The sequence below is a fragment of the Alosa sapidissima genome, chromosome 8 (genome assembly GCF_018492685.1).
Source record: "Alosa sapidissima isolate fAloSap1 chromosome 8, fAloSap1.pri, whole genome shotgun sequence".
In the NCBI taxonomy this organism is placed as follows: Eukaryota; Metazoa; Chordata; class Actinopteri; order Clupeiformes; family Clupeidae; genus Alosa; species Alosa sapidissima.
In genome coordinates this window covers 9,243,335-9,262,672 of record NC_055964.1, presented here as the reverse complement: position 1 = coordinate 9,262,672, position 19,338 = coordinate 9,243,335, and the positions used below count along the sequence as shown (strand labels likewise).

General features: G+C 40.4%; 1 protein-coding gene across 10 annotated transcripts in view; it reads right to left on the bottom strand.

Moving 5' to 3' along the window:
- Positions 1-458: 458 nt before the first annotated feature.
- Positions 459-19,338, bottom strand: part of LOC121714864 (NXPE family member 3-like) — a 91,186-nt gene continuing 72,306 nt past the window's right edge. For 9 of the 10 annotated variants that reach the window (XM_042100011.1, XM_042100012.1, XM_042100010.1 and 6 more), the window contains 6 exons: positions 13,555-13,935; positions 11,354-11,769; positions 8,572-8,642; positions 5,785-5,988; positions 3,635-3,975; positions 459-998 (listed from right to left, as the gene is read on the bottom strand). In XM_042100011.1, coding sequence (XP_041955945.1) covers positions 804-998; positions 3,635-3,975; positions 5,785-5,988; positions 8,572-8,642; positions 11,354-11,769; positions 13,555-13,935 — 1,608 coding nt within the window. In that variant the 3' untranslated portion in view covers positions 459-803. Of the gene's footprint in view, positions 999-3,634; positions 3,976-5,784; positions 5,989-8,571; positions 8,643-11,353; positions 11,770-13,554; positions 13,936-14,819; positions 14,838-19,338 lie in introns of those variants that run through there. The other variant, XM_042100014.1, reaches the window with a different exon arrangement.

The window sequence follows — 19,338 nt, the reverse complement described above, 5'->3', positions numbered from 1 at the left end:
ACATCAATAGGCTCTCAAAACAACCCCAGGCTCACAAAACAATCCCAAACAGACATAAGGTCTTTATAGAGCAAATCCATATAGATTATTTGTCAAATAAACCAGTAAAACATAATTTGTGGGATGGAATATATAACATTCACACTCATAGCTCATATTTTTACAAATAAATCAGTGAAAAAGTATCCTGACAAACAAGCAGCTTTTTAATGCCTTGGTCATATTTCATAATTTCAATTCCTCTGTAGGTTACCTGATAGCCCAGTTTGAGAGGCGCAAGACGCGTGACATTATTTATTTTTGCAGCCAATCACTGCTGTCATTTTATTTTATTTATTTGATCTCAGTCATAGAAGCTAAATTCGAAGGCAGGCCAAAGGTAAAATCCAACGAACCACATTCAACCCGCAAGCCAATAGTTGAATAGCCCTCTCCTAGAGCTTTTGAGATATTGCCACTGCTCCAACACTGAAAGGCACTGTTACAATGCCTGGATCAAGCCAGGTTCAGCATAACGTATGCCACTGTCTGCTCACGTTGGTGACGCAGTTCGCAGTTCCCGCCGGAAATGCAGTCTAGTTAAATGGCTGTTAGCCTCTTGCTATGTCACTAGCGGTGCTATTAGGACAATAGTAGTTTTAAGTCGACCATAATTTGCGATGTATATACAACAACATTTGATTGGGGGGGGCAATCTGAACATAACCACAGTGGGCAGACACAGAGAGGGCAGTGGCCAGGAGAAACATCCTCCTTATGTGGGGCAGACACAGAGAGGGCAGTGGCCAGGAGAAACATCCTCCTTATGTGGGGCAGATAAAAGAGAGAAGAATGTCAACTTCATTTTTGATGATCACTGGACCAGGATGGATGTCCTCTGTGTTATGGTGACAGGCGGTCATCTGCCACACATCCAGGATATAGACTCCAACGCCATTGAAGGTTTCTCGCAGGACTCGATCAAGCTGCATAGATAGCCAGTCACTGCGATAGAAATCCTGCAAAACACATACACACATGGATGGATATTTGAGCTCACCAACCTATCATGTTACACCTCTCCTTTCTGTGCATTTGAAACAGCATGTTGATTGGCTCAGTGTGTGGTGGTCTAAGCCACCACAGAGCCAGGACCATGTATGAACACAGACAGATAGCTTGAGGACTGAATTTGACAAACAGTGTATCAGATTCTAATCACAAACTGCACATTTAAAGGTACAGTAAGCGATTGTAAGTGTAGAAGTCATTTTGGTCTCATTTTGAAATGTTTAATTGGTCCACAGATGTCACTGTGTTATGTATGTGTGCACAGCCATATATGGGGGAACCTTTGTGCAGGTGTTGTTTGACAGAGGGGGAGCACACATAGTCTTTTGACCGTTTTGCTGTGGCAGGCCATACCTGGCGATACTTTGTTGTAGTTTTGTAACAACAGACAATCTGAGGATGCATGGACATTGTATAGATTATTGGACATTGAACGTGGTGAGAGCAATAAATAACACTAGACAAGTAACGCAAGTGGCTATAAGCGCATCAATTAGGTGCCTATCTAGCAACCCCTCATGGCTTCACATTTAGGCTTAGGGCTGATTTTGCACACCAGCGAATGGCGTAAAACTCGTTTTTCACCCGCGCAAAGTTTAATTTGGTATTTTGCACTTTTATTTTTTAAACATTGCGCCCAGGAGTGTGGCAGTTAACAACCTAGGGAGGGGCCCGGCGCGTTGTGAAAAAATCGCTATGGTACACCACCTAAACCTGGTCAGAAGTCAATGGCGAGTTGTTCATATGCTATTTTAAGAGCGCATGTCAACAGTCATATTGGCAGGTGCACGCACCATCCTTCTATCATTAATGAACGCACACCAGCGCACGTCCATGCAAAGCATTACAAATTGCACAATTACAATGGGAAACATAATTAGAATAAAGATATTACGAAATACTGTACATCTCATGATGAGTAGTTATTCACCATCATTTGCAAATTGGTAATGACGGTTAAAAGTGATTAGGGGAGAGGCAAGAGACATGTATGGAGCACAGCTGAAGACGCATTGTCACGAGATATAAGCAACTCCTCTGCAGGATAAATTTTGTTTTATTCAGTCATTTGAGCAATATTAGGCTTTTTCCAGCCTATGTTTTCGATGGTAACCCATTGTCAGTCAATAGTGAACGTAACTGCATATAACTGTCTTCGTTGACTGACACCTTGGTGAAGTTAGTTTCACTTTGCCAATGAGTTCAAATAATAGACGAGTGCAAATGCGTGAAGGCTATGCTAAGTTTTAGTAAAGCATGGTTTAAGAATGACTATTTCATACGGTCTTGCAAGCAGCCTCCTTCAAATGCGCCGTTGAATGCCAAAATACCGATGCATTTATTTGACATATCGCGCTTTGCACCGTTAAAGGGAATAACAGATGTCATTCTCATTGCTTTAAATGATGTTACGCCCCAAACACACCCATATGACTGATTAAAAAACCTAAGAACACCGTGTTGCGCCATGCGCTCCACGTTTGATAACGAAACCCCTCCCAATGTGAACTGGACATCCTACTAAATTTGAATAGACTTTTGACGAGTGACGATGGACTTTAGAATGTCATGATAGGGCCCTTAGCCTCTCCAGAAAGCATTTTTAAGCTGTAAAGCCTTTTGAAGCCATTTCTAATGTGTAACACTTTTAGTCACATTCAGCCAATATCTCTTCATGATACTACGGAAGCGTACTAGGGCCACATGAAGAGAAAATATTTTTGAAAATTCCAAGATAAAAGTCAAAATTTGAGAGAATCAAAGTCAGAATTTTCGAGTAACAAAGTCAGAAATTATTTCTGAGATTAAAGTCAGAATTTCTGACTTTAATCTCAGAAATAATTTCTGACTTTTTTGACTTTTGACTTTTTTTCTCAGAAATTCTGACTACAATCTCAGAAATTATTTCTGACTTAGTTTCTCGAAAATTTTGACTTTTATCTCAAAAATGTTGACTTTTATCTCGGAATTTTCAAAAATATTTTCTCTTCATGTGGGCCTAATACGCTTCCGTATGATACAGCTCTCTGTTCTTGAATTACTCTGTAAAAAAACATAAGAAAACTAACCAAGTTTTTTGGAGAGCACTGAAAGAATGGGTGAGCTAACACCTCCGGTGTTTTGTTGGGTCTTTGGTTCAAATATAATGTAGACAAAAGCATCTGCTTAAAAACATAAACAAATGGGATCCTGCAAATGTAATCCATCTTCTCTGTATGTACAATAACCCAGTCTGACACTGTTCGTCTATAGCTCCCTTTTAGCTATTGGTATGGTGTAACTGGTTTATCCCACTTCTAGCGAAGGGTGAGAAGGGTGTCCCCAAAAGTTGACCTGTTATTTTAAAGCTCATTTTCCAGAACCGTAATGATGTTGAACATTTGATTAATTATGTTCAGTCTCAAGCCTTTAATACCAAATTAATAATGTTTAAATTAAATTTTAAGATTGAGGACCTGAAAACTCAAACACAAACACGGACAGATAAATAAAAGGATCCAAACACACACAGACACACTCATGTGAGTCTAAGCTACTCCCTGCATTCTGCCACACGTAAGAGAAAATGGCTCAGAGAAATCACCTTGTGCCCTGTGTTGGCTGTCTTCATGATGACCTTAGTCTCCGGCGCACGTCTCAACAGTGCCACGACCGCGCGCCGGATCTGGGAAACCCGGTAGGCAAAGTAGGAAAGAGGGAAGGTGGTGAAGTGAGCAAAAACGTTGAAGACAATAACAGTGTGTGGTCCACCAGCCATGTCGTCTATCTCGTTACTAATGTAGTGCAAATCCGCCATAATCTGCCGAGCAACGCTGATGCGGGGGGTGCCATGCGAGCGGTAGTGTAGGTCGATATTGTTCTCCACGTCCACAGCCATATGGGGCCCATTATTCTCAATGGTGTGTTGGTTCATGCGCCTTAGAGCTGTCAGGAAGAAACAAACAGTGTGTTGGATAATCTAATGTTAGTAGTGTGAGTTCTTTGAGACTAAAGGAAAGCGTCTAACAACCATTCTTTAGCTAGATATTTGATATACAACATAATGATATTCACTTCAGCTCCATGATATACAGTGCCTATACAAAAGTATTCACCCCCTTGGATGTTTTTACTGCTTTTATTTGAATATTTTTTTAATAATAATAATTGTAATATTATTTTTTAATAATCTGCTTTCACTTTAATGTCAAAGTGAAAGCAGATTGCTACAAAGTAATGTTAATTAATTAAAAATATATAATGCAAAATAAGCAATTGCATAAATATTCTCCCCCTAAAGTGGTTAGAAGAAATGAAATATGAAATCGGAATCGGCTAAAATCAGTATTGGCAGGTCAAACTCTATGTCTCGTTAGCGACTCGCTATGGCTATGCTGTATGGCTATGCAAGGTGAACGATTCCCCTATTACAAGTTTGTTTACCATCAAATTGGCTTCAAGGTGAAAATCTTGCATAGTGTACCTTAAACTGAAATACCTGCAATTAGGCCATCTTTGAATTAGATTGCGTTACCACATAATAGTTTTTTTTTTTTACATTTTGATGGTTGTTGCTGACCATCAATATTTCATACTTTCAAGTTTAGGGTCACTAAGAAATTGGAAATATAGTAAAATGAAAAGGTACCGTATTGTATTGCTTTTTTATTTTTGACTAGGTGGCGCTATACATCAAATGAGTGGTTATGGGGGGGCGCTGTGGCACAACAGGCTACAGCGCTCATACCATATACGGGTCCAAGTGCCCACGAGGACCCCGGTTCGAATCCGACCTGTGATCATATCCCGGTCCCACCCCATCTCTCTCTCCCACTTACTTCTTGTCTTACTCTTCACTGTCCTATAGAAATAAAGCCAAAAAATATACTTAAAAAAAAGAGTGGTTATGGGATGGGTTGACATCGCCCCTTGAGACCAACATACTAAAAACTCTGACTAAACCGCAGATTCAAAGTGTCCTTCAAACTTTACTGTTGTCAAATTCTCAAAACTCACACACACTTCACAAGACTCCACACTTATATATCTGTATAATTATTATACTACTTTTAATATATACAGTACATTAATTTACTTATATTACTATTATTGTGTTTTACTTGTTGAAAGAGTCTGTAGCTTTCCATTCATCCCAGATTCATTCAGCTTTTCTGCATCTTTCTGCATTAGTCTGTTTCTGGTCTTGTCTCTGCCTTGATACATTCAGTACACTTTGCAAGTCAGTGTAGTCCTGTCAAAAACCTAATGGTGTCAATGGGCCACTTGACTCAACAGATCAAAGCCCTTTTAAGAATGCAGTGAATGAAGAGCGTATTCACCCCACCTGACCTCAAATTTGCAGGCAAATGGTTTGAGTAGATAGTTCTCCGGGAACATGTTGGGAGTTGGATGGAATGGACAGTTACCATTGAGATGGAATGTTACCACAAAATTGTTCAAATGTATCGGTTCAGACCAACATGTTCGCTATGAACATTCGCCTCTGTTCAAGGCATTTTGAACGCACATATGGGGCACGCCTCGGATGGCCCTACAGCAAGGCATACTCAAATGTAGTGACTGCACTCCATAATTTATGATCTGAAATTATTTTTTTGTGTGTTTGTGTTGTGTGTAAGTGTATGTGTATACACATGTATATATTTGTATGCTAATGTCAGGTGTGTGTGTGTGTATCTATACATGAATTAAAACATTTTGGCATGTAAGTATGTGTATATTTATGTATCTTACTAGGCACGGATTCGATAATGAAGTCATACCACTGTCTGCTAGTGGAGTCTCCCATTATGTAGATGTGGTGGTCCTTCAGACACTTAGTTTTGTCCTTTGCATTAAAATGACGGGTGGCACACACAAATGATGTCCAAACATCATCCAAATAGAATCCTGCTGGTATCGGCGTTGGCATCCCTGGTTTACATGCCTCTCTCACTCCTAAAGGTGAGACAGTATGAGGGGGTATGATGAGGAGAGGTGAAATATATCTGGGCCCTTCTGCAGTTCTTACATGACCTTTAGCATCAGTCTAATAACTGCACTTAGTAAGATACTGAGACACTGGTTGTGTGGCTTTTCATATGATGTGTGCATAGTGTGTGGGTATACAGTGCATACGGAAAGTATTCACAGCGCTTCACTTTTTCCACATTTTGTTATGTTTCAGACTCATCTTAAAATAAAATGGATTCTTTATTTTTTCTCATAAATCTTCTACACACAATACTCCAATACCCCACAAAAAAGCTAGTGTTTGGAGTGTTTTGTAAATGTATAAAAAAAGACAGAAAGACATAAGTATTCACACCTTTTGTTATGACACTTGCCATTGAGGTCTAGGTCATCCTACTTCTATCAATGGTCCTTGAGATGCTTCTACAACTTGATTGGAGTCCACCTGTGCCTAAATGAATTCACTAGACATGGAGAGGCACACTAACCTGGCAATAGCCAGATGAATTTCGCTCCGCCTAGCTCCACTCATCCATCTGGAACCGATCCATTGAAGTGTTGCTTCAGAAGGCTGGGCCTAATCAAAAAATGCTTGCATGTGATTGAATAAGCCACTTGTCCGTCATCTATTGACGTGCTACTTCAACCACTCACATCGAAGCCAACCCGTGACGCTAATAACAGACTCACAGTCGCTTCTACGCTATGTCACATCTATGAAACTCCCGCCCTGCGTCCTGATTGGCTAAACCATAAAGTTGGTTGGAGAAATCACTCTCAATGGAAGAGGTCCCAGATGGATGTGAGTGAAGCTAGGCGGAGCTAAGCGGAACGACATTCATCTGGCTAGGGTCAGGTTAGAGGCACACATCTCTTTAAATAAGGTCTCACAGTTGATGGTGTATGTCAGAGTGAAAACAAAGCCATGAGGAAAAAAGGACAAAACAAAGGCTAAACTATTGGGCCACAATTCCCAATGGAAGAAACCAGGCACTGAGCTGCATGCTTCTCTCATCTTCTCAAAGGAACTCTATATCTCATTAGTGACCATTGGGTCCTTGATTACCTGTCTGACCAAGGCCCTTCGTCCCGGATTACTCAGTTAGGCTAAGCGGCCAGATTTAAGACTGTTGGTTGTTCCAAACTTTTCCATTTGAGAATGATGGAGGCTACTGTGCTCTTAGGCACTTCAAATGCTGCAGAAATGTTGTGTCTTCACACAACCCTGTCTCGCAGGTCTACGGACAATTCTCTCGACCTTGTGGCTTGGTTATCACTCTGACATCATCAACTGTGAGACCTTATATAAAGAGATCTGTGCCTCTCCTAATAATGTCCAGTGAATTCATTTAGGCACAGGTGGACTCCAATCAAGTTGTAGAAGCATCTCAAGGACCATTGATAGAAGTAGGATGCACCAGAGCTCAATGGCAAGTGTCATCACAGGTAAAGAAAATGAATTGTATTGTTACTCTTGCAACACTGTGTTTTTCTTTTATTGTTTTTAATTAATTTGGGAATGTTGCCTTAGGCTATGTGTTTTAAGCCTGCTACTGATTGACTGAAGAGTAAGAGGATGAAGGCTGAGAGTTGTGTTCATACCTAATTATTTATTCCTAATTGTCATTGTGTGTGTGTGTGTGTGTGTATGTGCCTATGGGTGTGTTCGAAACGGGAGACAGCTGCCTACTAGAGAGCTGTCTCACTAGACATGACTTTGGATTAAATGCATCTTTTAAAAATGAGCGTAGCACTCTAGAATCTTTGGTTAACACTACGGTATGACGTTAGCAAAGGCCTGACGTTAAACTAAATTAGCTTACGTAAGCTAGCAGGCTAACGGTATAAATTAGTGTTACGGCCGGCAGATATATCAGACCAGACACTATTAATGGTTACAACATTGGCATAATCAGATAGTAAATTGTTTATTTCTCATCTCTAATCTACAAATCTAAGCAAAATAAGGTCACACAAATGACATTTTAAACAGATTCAGCAGCCATTATCGATGTCATCCGCCATGTTTGTTTACCTTTCACAGCTGTTTCAGACGTTGCCACAAGGGATTATGGGTAGGAGGGAGCATGAAGTGTGCATCGATGCTGCCTCCAAAAATGACCGTTATTTGGGAATTCTAAGATATCTTAAAAGGCAGCAGAATTTGTTTTTTCGGTTTCGAACCGCACTTGCTGCCTTGCTCCCCAGTTAGATATCTTAAAAGGCAGCAACTTTACCCGTTTCGAACACACCCTATGTGTCTTAAATGTGCTGCACATTGACCAAACTCTGGGATAATAAAGTATACTTTGACATAACAAAAGGTGTGAATACTTATGTAAATGGAATAATTCAGTCTTTTTATATATACATTTACAAAACACTAGCTTTTTGTGGGGTGTTAGAGTATTGGGTGTACTGATGAGAAAAATAAATAATTGAATCCATAACAAACATAACAAAATGTGGAAAAAGTGAAGGGCTGTGAATACTTTCCGTATGCACTGTACAGTATGTGTCTTATGTTGGCATGGCATTCACAGATCCAAAGAAAAAGGAAAAATATACCAAGAGTGGAGTTAGAGGCAAGGACTGTAATCATTCGTGAATCACCATTGATCCAACGATTCACATGTTGCCTGAGGAAACCAAAAGAATATGGCATCAGAGAAATGTTGTTCCTAATTATGCATAATCACTGATAATGCATATTTTTTACTCTATTCCAATTGTCTTCAACAACAGTACACATGGAATGAATACTGTATATAGGAACTGACTTCAAACAGAACACAACTTTAACAAGATACAGTTTTAAACAAAATTCAATAAACAACAGAAGTAAAGCATGCATAAAAAGTTGCGTAAATGTTACTGTTGACGGCGAAAATTCGATCCTTTCATTTTGACCATCAAAGCGTACAGATTCTAAAAATGGGATTAGAAAAATGGGATTTCTCTTTCAGTCGACTTCACGTAACATTAACTAATGGGAAGCATGACGTCATCAATCCGAATTTATCTCCAGTTACCCATCTGATGCTGGGCTTACATTTCAGGTTTTTCTCTTATGGTTTTATAATCAGGCACACACATAAAGATAATCTCAATGCACATTTCTGGCAACTTGACATGGCCCATTTGAGGTGGCTGAACGAGTGTGATGATAGAGTCCGGCAACCATTTAAATGAAGTTCCAGAATTTATTACTTACCCAGAGTTGGCAAGATTATTAAAGGGCCTTAGAAATGCTAATTTTATCACCACTTTAGAGCTTGCGAAAGAATATTGGCAAGTGCCATTGGCGAAGACGTTGAAGGAGAAGACTGGTTTCACCACATTTGAGGGGACTTTGGCACTACAAAATGATGCCCTTCGATTTGTGCAGAGCACCTGCAGCCTTTCAGCGCCTTATTGACCAGGTATGAAAGCCTAAAGCTTACGCTTCTGCATACATAGATGATGTGGTGATTCAGGGCCAGGATTGGGAGAGCCACTTGCTGAGGGTACTAGAATCTCTCAGACAGGCAGGCCTGATGGCTAACCCAAAGAAGTGTAAACCTGCTTTTGGAAAGCTTAGAATCTCAGCTTTTCAATGATGTATGATGGCTATCTGACAAGAGTAGCTGTTTTGAGTTATCACACATAGGGCCAGATGTACGTACATTTGCGAACGTAGCGTTATCAGCGTCATGGACACACCGCAGATTGCGAACGCTGTCAGACCCAAGTTTCCGTCGTATTTATCAATCGTTCTATCCTTAGTGTAAACTGCACCTTTCTCTGCCTTTCTCCGCCCATAAACGCAATTTACGAACGTCCACAACTGAATGGCAGTGCCTACATACAAGCGCAGTTGAATGAAGTTAACTGATGACAATATTAAAAAGAATCAAACGTTTAGCGATCATGAAATAATACCATACATGATAAGATGTAAACAAGCAGGGAGATAATGAAGATCAGTAGTTCTACTCAAACTACTTGTGCACGTAGGCTATGGAAGATTGGTCAAATCTAGCAAGTAGGAAAGTTTAAGTGAATGACGTGAAAGTGAAAGTAAGACATTCGAAAGGCCAATGAGGTTGCTTTTGGTAGTACAAATACTTTCACCACAAAAACTGGTGCTCTAAATAGCGATTCTGTTGTCTTTGAAAGGTTCTCTTATTGACACATTGAACTGCAATTTGGATTAACACCTGCTTTTACAAGGCGGAAGTATTTAGGCGCAGAATAGACGTGCACTTTCAGGAGCAGTCTTTGTACATACGCAGAATACATAATTAGGCGCTTTTTACTCTTCCCCTCCCATCTTTTTACGCTAAACTCCAACTTTCCCCTGGATCCTCCCATGAATGCATATGCATGACATGACAAACACAATCTGCCACTTTCAGCTCCCACGACAGGCAGTTTGCGCTTTTACATAATTGCGGCCTGTTTGTACATACCTTGCAATGATTTTACACGCACATTGCGAAACAAATACGCCTGAAGTGGGCGCAAAAGCGTTAGTACATCTGGCCCATAATGTAAACTAAGGTTGAAAAAAGAATGCGTATAAATCAAGCAGAACACTGAATTAGCTGAAAATCTATATTGGACATATTGGAATATTTTATTTTGTTATGTTTGGTATCATTTTAAAGGGGAGACTGAGCTTTCATTTAAATCCTTTTGTGAACATTTTTGATAAGTACAGCCAACCCTGCCGACAGCCGACGTGGGATAAAGATGATCTTATGGAACCAATAGAGTATCTTGTAAATGACCCCACTAATAATGCCCTGAATGGTACGAAAACTTCTACAGTAGTACAAATATGTTCTGTACTCATAAAACGAGGCATTGAAAAGTTTGTAAGTACACCAGGAGTTTATTTAAATAACACTTGCCTGATGTCTTCTACTCTGCTGCTATCTACCGCTTGCCTGATTGATCAACGTTACTTCTGTGATTTGGGAAAAGCCCATAAAAGTCCTGACAGGATGCGATGCATAAGGATGTAGATCCAGGAATGCATTAAAATTTGTTTGTAGTACCAGTTTGCAACAATTATTAGTTAACACTAAGTTGTAAACACTTCAGAAAAAATATTAAAAACTAGATATACCAAAAAACTTAACTTAATTCTTAATTCTTAACTTAATTTAGCATAACTTCATTTGTGGCCATGTAATCTCTGCTTCAATGGGAATGAGGGCTTCCCTTAATTAACTCTCTGATAATTATGATGGTGATGCGGAGCAAAGCATAGTTGAGCAAAGCCCCCCCCCCCCCCCCCACTCCATATTCAATTTCAATAAAGCTACCCCTTTTTAAAAATAAATACCAAATTTCTTTTACTCACTTGTCCATGATTTCTTTCTCAAGGTCTGTCATGTGATTCTTGTAAACACCGTGAGTGTAGTACACCAGGGTATTGCAGGGGAGAGTTGGAGGTTTACGGCAGTGCCACATCAGCCCTGTACGGACATCTGGGTACTCACAGCAGCAGCTCCCCTTGCCAGATATTGCCACCCCATCCCATTTTACATTACAGTCCACCTTCTCCTCCACTTTAGCACCCTGTTTGTTCTTGCCCACAAAAAAGCCGTAGAAGTTGACACGGTCAGGGTCCATGTCCCGGTGTTGCTTGAGGATTTGAACACCCTCACTGGAGTGAATCAGGCGGATCGCCACAAACGCCTCACCCGCCCATGGCAGGGTAAACCGGGCCGTGTAGGTGCCATTGTGATGGTCTAGTACCTCTCCAAACACACCAGCCTACCATCCAAAAGAAAGAGGAAACATTTTGCAAATAGTCAGTGAACAGCCCTTTTAATTTATTTATAGAAATATGTTCTCCTCTGGGTATATAGGCCACATGCACCATGGATATTGTCAATTGAATTAAAGGCAGGGATTAATTTGTGCCAAAAGGATGACAAACTGCTCTGCATCCTCCCAGATTAGGAGCTAACTTTTGAATCCAGCACCTCCCTTGTCACACTGAATGTCAGTTGGCTCACAAACAAGAGATTACAAAATCTAGGAAATTAACTAGTAACTAGAAATTAACACTGAATCTTAATCATCCTACTGTTAGGTGTCCAGTGATAATGGTGCGTGAGTCATGAACTGATCAATAATTTAAAATAGGCTAGTTAGTAGAACATTCCATTCCATCCAACTGTCACCTTCAACTGTGACTTGTGTTGACTAGCAAAATACTGAGGCATTGAGAACTGTTTAGACACAACAAAATTACCCCAGTCGCACCCACTCGAGTGTCCCTTGACTTTCTTTCTCTATCAAGACTGGAGCAGTACCCTCTCCGTGCTTAGGGATGTTCAGATAATTAAAGGACCACAGGCAAACAAGACATCAGTAGTGGTCTCCCTCTCTATATTCAGTTTGTATAAAGATTCTTCACATCACATACATTTTTTGGTTTCTGATAGTAATTATCCATGTATCTTGCACATTGTGTTTTAAGGTATGACTAAATCAGCTGGCTGTTCAGATTGATCAGAGCTTTTCTTTTGCTCTGATGTACTCTGTGTTAGGGCTTTATACATTCTATGATCATAGGCTGAGTTTATGATTGTTAGATACCTATTGTGCCATCTCAGGATGTTTTTATTCTTGAAAATAACTAATAGGAACTACAGTATTACGTCTGACGTGACAGGGCATGATGGTCAGCCATTTTAATGGCTATTTATCTGCTTGTGAACATGCTAGAATCAAAACTGTTAGGCACCTCCAATATTTTTTAGTTAGCTGGTGAATAGCCACTGCACAATTTGAAGTCAGTGTTGATGCTTACAGTGTTGGGTTCCTGCAAGCAATGTCCAGACAATAAGAAATAATTTAGAGGAGGAATTGAAGACAAACAGGGAGCAATTTTAAGTTTAGAGGCGTGAGGATTTGATGTTGTAGACAGAGGTGTTTGGTTCTTGTTGGACAATATGCGAAACGTCTCCTTTGTATGTCGCCGCTGTTGCTCCTTTTGATCAACTGTTTCTTGTGTTTTCTCTCTTTACGCCTTGAATCATTTACACTCACGTGATTCTGTCTCCATGACTACTCTAGAAGGCGGAAAAATTGGGGGGTCATCTCGACCCCCCTTTCTGTTTCAAAAATGACAGGCGTGCCGCAATAAAGGCACATATAATTGAAGCCACATTGATCTCTGTTTCTTAAGGTCACCGGGTGCTGTCGGTACAAAAAAAAACTAACCTAGCTTGAGCTGCTGCAGCTAACAGCTAAAGCAGCCAGGCAGCTACAGCGCTACACTCTGAACATGACCATGGGGGCTCATGACCATGGCCCCAGAGTGTAGCACCGTAGCTGCCTGGAAGCTCTAACTGTTGGCTGCAGCAACTCGAGCTAGGTAAAACCGATTGTTTTAGTTTTTTTCATACCGACAGTACTTGGTGACCTCAAGAAACAGATCTATGTGAAAAATCCTTTATGTAGATTTCTCCTTTAACAGAACTGTAGAGATAAAAAAAAAGAAATAATTAAAACTGAACAGCATATATGAAATAAATAGAATAAAATTACATTTAATTTGTTAGAATAAGCCTTTGCTTGGAAGAAATCCCCTCCATAGCTTTTTGGCCTACCAGTACAGTCCTTGGCAACAATGGTTGCGTGGAGCTCCTCTCCCACATAGTAACTGTCCTTAAAGTCATTAATGATGAAAGTGGAGTGGTCCGGACTGGTGCACATAGTTACACTGGTAATCTGTCGGTCAGGTTCACCCCAGTAAACTGCCCTCTGTATCCGGTCCCACTCCTCCTTACTAAAGCCCAGATCCTCTTGGATTTTGAGCATTTGTGTTTGGCTAATGTTGGATCTGTTCCCGTGCTGCTGCAGGATAGGCCATCGAAGCTCACCAACTTTATCTCCAAAAATGAATGTCCACCTGAACTTGAAGAACACCTGAACAAAGGTAAACAAACAAACAAACAACTAGAATTACCGCATTGTGGTGGTATGCCTCTGTGCAGCCGTGATTTTTTGGTTGACATACATTTATAATTCATGACATTGTCAAAACTAGGATAGCATTTCTACACATATTTAGCTTTTTGTTTCACAGTAATATCACATATTGCTTAAGGGGAGGCATTTTCCCCCACTCTACCCTGTTATAAGTGAAATATTATTGTTCTATTGGCAGTTTTGCAAGTGAAATCTTATCGTTTTGTGGAAATACTATATAAAGGGATATTCCACCATTTGGGGAATTACAATTGTTTTTTTTGTTTTTTTTATTTTTTTATTTGCAAACATCATTGACATTACAGAAAATGCAACACTACGACATGCACATGAATACTACATACGACAAACAGATTACATAAAGTAGTACATTACATAAACACATACTGTAACTTAACAAGACATCACATTGACTTGGCTTCCACAAAAACAACATAACATTAACAGAAAGGCTAAGGATGATTTGCGTCCAGGATGATTACAGATATGATTATCAGGGATGAAATTGATGACCGGAATGAAAAGAAGGGGGGATGGGGGGGGGTGCGGATGGTAGCTCTGAGAGTGTGAATGAGGTGGTGTTGGGATGGGGGTGGGGATGGGGGGTGAGGGGTAGTGAGTATGTGTGGATGTATGTGTGTGTGTGTGTGTGTGTGTGTGTGCCTATGTATAAGGCTGGCTTGCTGTTGGAGGAGAGAAGCTGGAACATAGAGAGGGAGGGTTTCAGAGGAGAGGAGTTGTAATTATTCTATTAATGATAAGTATAATGATAGGAATAACTGATTGCCTGGTTGATTGCCTGTTTTACAATTGGTTTTTACCTTTCTCAAGTTCATCCAGCCGTTCTCTTTGTCTGGCGACACCACTTTTAGCTCCAGCCTAGCATAGATCATCGAATCAGACGGATTAGACCATTAGCATCTCGCCTGCTAGCATCACGTTTAATAGTGATTTCCGGTAATTTTCCTATTAATTTTCCTATTATTCCTATAACTTGTCTCTTCTCAAGTTAGAAAGTGTAATAAGACTAATGGAAAATGAAACGTGGCGATTTTCTAGGCTGATTTAACATGGAACTATACTCTCATTCATGTGTAATAATCCAGTCACTAACCAATTCGTCTGCTGCAGCTGAACCTTGTTGCTGGAAGCTAGTCTACAGGGACTATTTTCAGATGCTGCATTATATCATTATCTTGCTGAGCCCATGGTGTTCCTTGATTGTTAGGCTGAAATGAGAGTATAGTTCCATGTCAAATCTGCCTAGAAAATCGCCACTTTTAATTTTCCGTTGGTCTTATTACACTTTCTAACTTGAGAGGAGACAAGTTTTAAATAGGAAAATTACCGGAAATCTTAGTCACTTTTAAACGTGATGCTAGCAGGCGAGATGCTAATGGTCTAATCCAATTCAATGATCTATGCTAGGCTGGAGCTAAAAGTGGTATCGCCAGACTCAGAGAACGGCTGGATGAACTGCTGAAAGGTAAAAATGTTTAACTCAAGGGGAGGTGGAAAATGAGTGTAATTCCCCAAATAGTGGAATATCCCTTTAAAAATATAACTGCAAACAGCAATGAGGGGGCCAAGCAATTAGGCTGGAGTTGCCATGGCAACTCAATGCTGTTACATCAGACATATGGCCGTAAGCTGTCGGAGTTTCATGTTTAGCAACCAAAGATTGGCTGAGATATTAACACGTTCTGTTTGGCGGCATCGCAGCGGATTTCAATTGGTTGTGTTGGGCACTTGTGAATATGGCTTCAAAATCAAGACATATCTAAGGCTCAGTCTGAACAGTATTAAAAGACACTACTAGTAAGTTTTAATTCCAAACATGTCAACACATCATTTTTGCTAATTGCAGCGACCCCTAGAGGTCAAAGGTCACCAAATTTCTTGAGTGTTCTCCTAATGGGGTCATGAGTCCATGTTTCAAGATTATGATACATGTAAGGGTTGCTGAGATATAAGCTCACTTCCTGTTTGGCGCCTTCGCCACCAATCTTGATTGGCTGTTACGGGTGAACGGTTTAAGATAGGGCTACAAAAAGCTTGACTTTTGTCAATTTTGGCCTGAATATCATCTGTGTCGAGTTTTGTAAAGAGCAGACAAAATTTGTAACCTGTGAAAATTTTTTAGTGCTTTTGATGGAATCCAATATGGCGGCCGGATTGATTACGTTGACTTCACAAGTTGGCATGTTTCAGACTTTAGATCTCCCACAGTATTAACAGACATCCCTAAGTTTTAATTCCAAACATATCAACAGGTACAAGCCAAAATGCATTTATGCTAATTGCAGCGCCCCCTAGAGGTCAAATGTCACCACATTTTTGAGCGTCTCCCTGATGGGGTCTTGAGTCCATGTACTAAGTTTGGTTTTGATACATGAAATGGTTGCTGAGTTATGAGCTCACTTCCTGTTTGGCGGCTTCACCGTAGATTTTGATTCGCTGTTATGGGCAAACACTTGACAGATCGGTAATCTGTTGAATTGTGATTTGTGTGACATTATTTTGCTTAGATTTGACACGAGAAAAAAAACATTTTACTATCTGATATTACTACCATTGTTGTAACCATTGATAGCGTCTGGTTTGATATACACTATATTGCCAAAAGTATTGGGTCACCTCACCTGCATTGACTCGCATATGAACTTAAGTGACATCCCATTCTCAAACCAGGTTTAATACGACGTCGGTCCACTCTTTGCAGCTATAGCAGCTTCAACTCTTCTGGGAAGGCTTTCCACAAGGTTTAGGAGTATGTTTATGGGAATTTTTGACCATTCTTCTAGAAGCATATTTGTGAGGTCACAAACTGATGTTGGACGAGGAGGCCTGGCTCTCAGTTTACACTCTAATTCATCCCAAAGGTGTTATATAGTAGCACACAAAAAAAATGTGATGTATGAAACTGTGCGTACGCAGCATTCCACACAGCTTTTCTTTGTACATCTCAATTAACCTGAAATTAAGCACACGTTTACAAGCATTACACTTCACCCTCTGTCCTCCCTCCCTCACGTCAGCGAAGACAAAATGGCATATCCCACAGTATTAATAACAATGAAAACTCATTTGTGGATCCATCCGTCAGGGGCGTCAGACTGGGGGGAAAAGTGGGACTGATTACTAGGGGCCCCAAGGGGGAAGAAGGCCCTTGAAAAGTCTGGAATATATATATATATTTAATTTAATGTCCAAATTAAATGCCAAAATGAATGTAAGACAAAATGTAAAGTTAATTTGTAAAGTGTATTGCTGAATAATATGGTTGATTGACTGAATTTTGTACATAAAAAATATTGAAGACTTTCTAAGGTCACACTCACCCCTTGCTAAAGAGCAAAATGGTTTAGTCTGCCTGCAGGACAATAGGTAGGACTGCTGATAATCCTTTCAATCATATGTGGACTCTTGATCAGCCTATTGTGAGCCTATTGTGGGCCTACTGTAACATGCTTGGCACATGTCCAGGAACAGTTAACTATAGGGACAGGAAATGTAATCAAATGTATACCTTGTCATGTCTTGATTGATTCATTCTCACTACAACAATGGTCTCAAGTCTCATCAACAGTACTCCTCATGTGATCCCAAATCAGCTGACCTCCTAGCCTGGGTGTTCCCATGCTGCCTTGCGCGCGATTTGATTCACGCTGCTAAGGCAGCCTGGAGACCATGGAGCAAATTTTCGCCTGAGATAGGCGACCAATCACAGAACAAGGGGGAAAGCAAGACGATGATGAGCTATGCACAGACGCATTTGATAGACATCCGTGGCACCCAATAAAAACGTATCTGGGCATTTTTTTCAAATACGAGAAAATTAACGTTTGGTTCCCAGACCACGTCTCATTGAGAAGTGGTGGCGCTAGCCAGGCTACTGACCTCCTATCATGTGATCCATATCAATGTAACCAATCACAAACTGGGTAGCCTATTTTAGGAAAGTTCACAGATTACTCGGGGAGCCATTTTATAGCCAGAATCTCCCGCACCACTTTGGTGTGTAGCCATCATCCTCTGAGCTGGGTATGTTCATTCTCTGATTTTTTCGTATGATATCCTAAGTATTCCTTTAACCTGTTTTCTTAACTTTCACATTATTCATTTAGATGTACTTCTAAAATGTTTTGGATGAGTAACTTATACCTGACAAATAAATTGTTATGCTCTGATCCGCATTGCCTACTATGTACTTATTGACCGGGAGAGCAGTCTAGGTAACGGTAGTGATGGCAGTCTGACACTGAAGCTTCGATGTGTGCTTCAAACCAGTAACTACAATTCCATTTGAACCACTGCTCCGAAGGTTGCTTTGCTACGGAAAAATCATGTGACATATGACGTCCGAAGCAGAAACTGCTTCATTCTCTGAATGAATCACCTGAGTGGTTCGCAGCGCCACCGCCTCGTGAACCAATCGTGCTGCCACTGCAACTGGCACGGCCTCGTTTCTAGTCTGAATTGCATCGCGCTCAAAGCATAAACACTTTGGGCTAATGCACAACATTGTGTTTGGTTCATAGCCTCTACTGTGACAAGCATAGTTTGTTCGTATCGATTTATTTTTATTACAATGTAAGAGAGACGTGGGAAAACTTTATTCTGATGGCTCCTGATCAATCTTTATTTGTATAAAGAATGATATTCTTATTCATGTGCACTACGTATGTGTGGGGGTGGTGTGGTAGGTGCGTGCACTAGATTTATTTTACTAGTAAAGCGTCCTGTCCACTATCTAGCCGAGATAATTTAGATGCAATCTTGGCTTTTCACCAGGACAGGTCGCTGTTACTGAAGCTTCGAGTAATGAAACAATTGTTCAAAGTAGTTCAGTGCTTCACCAAAGCTTCATTTGCCCATCACTAGGTAACGGTATAGCGCAATGGATGGCTAGGATTAATTAACGCCGCTGTAGAAATTAGAGCCAAGGTCAAGAGAAGAGAGAGAGGAAGCCAAGAACCTCTACTTTTATCATTCACTTGGGCCACCCCCGAGTCATCAGAGCCTTTGTTGTCTGTGGGGGATGGGTGTGGCCCAGGTGGATATCATTACTTTATGCTACAGTGTAGTTCTTAGTCTACAACTATGCACAGATACATTACATTGTAATGAAACCATGACTGTTGCCCACATTACAAGTATTAATTCAAGACCAAACATGAATGTATTATTCTCACAACACACTTTTTACAGAGACAGTTATTTCAGGGGTAACAAATACTGTATGATAATTAGCTTGGCCTGGCACCCTGGGGGGTTAGGAATTTCCTTTGTGGGGGTAGTATGTGGCAGACTTCTGTAGCTTTGTTCTGAAATATTGGC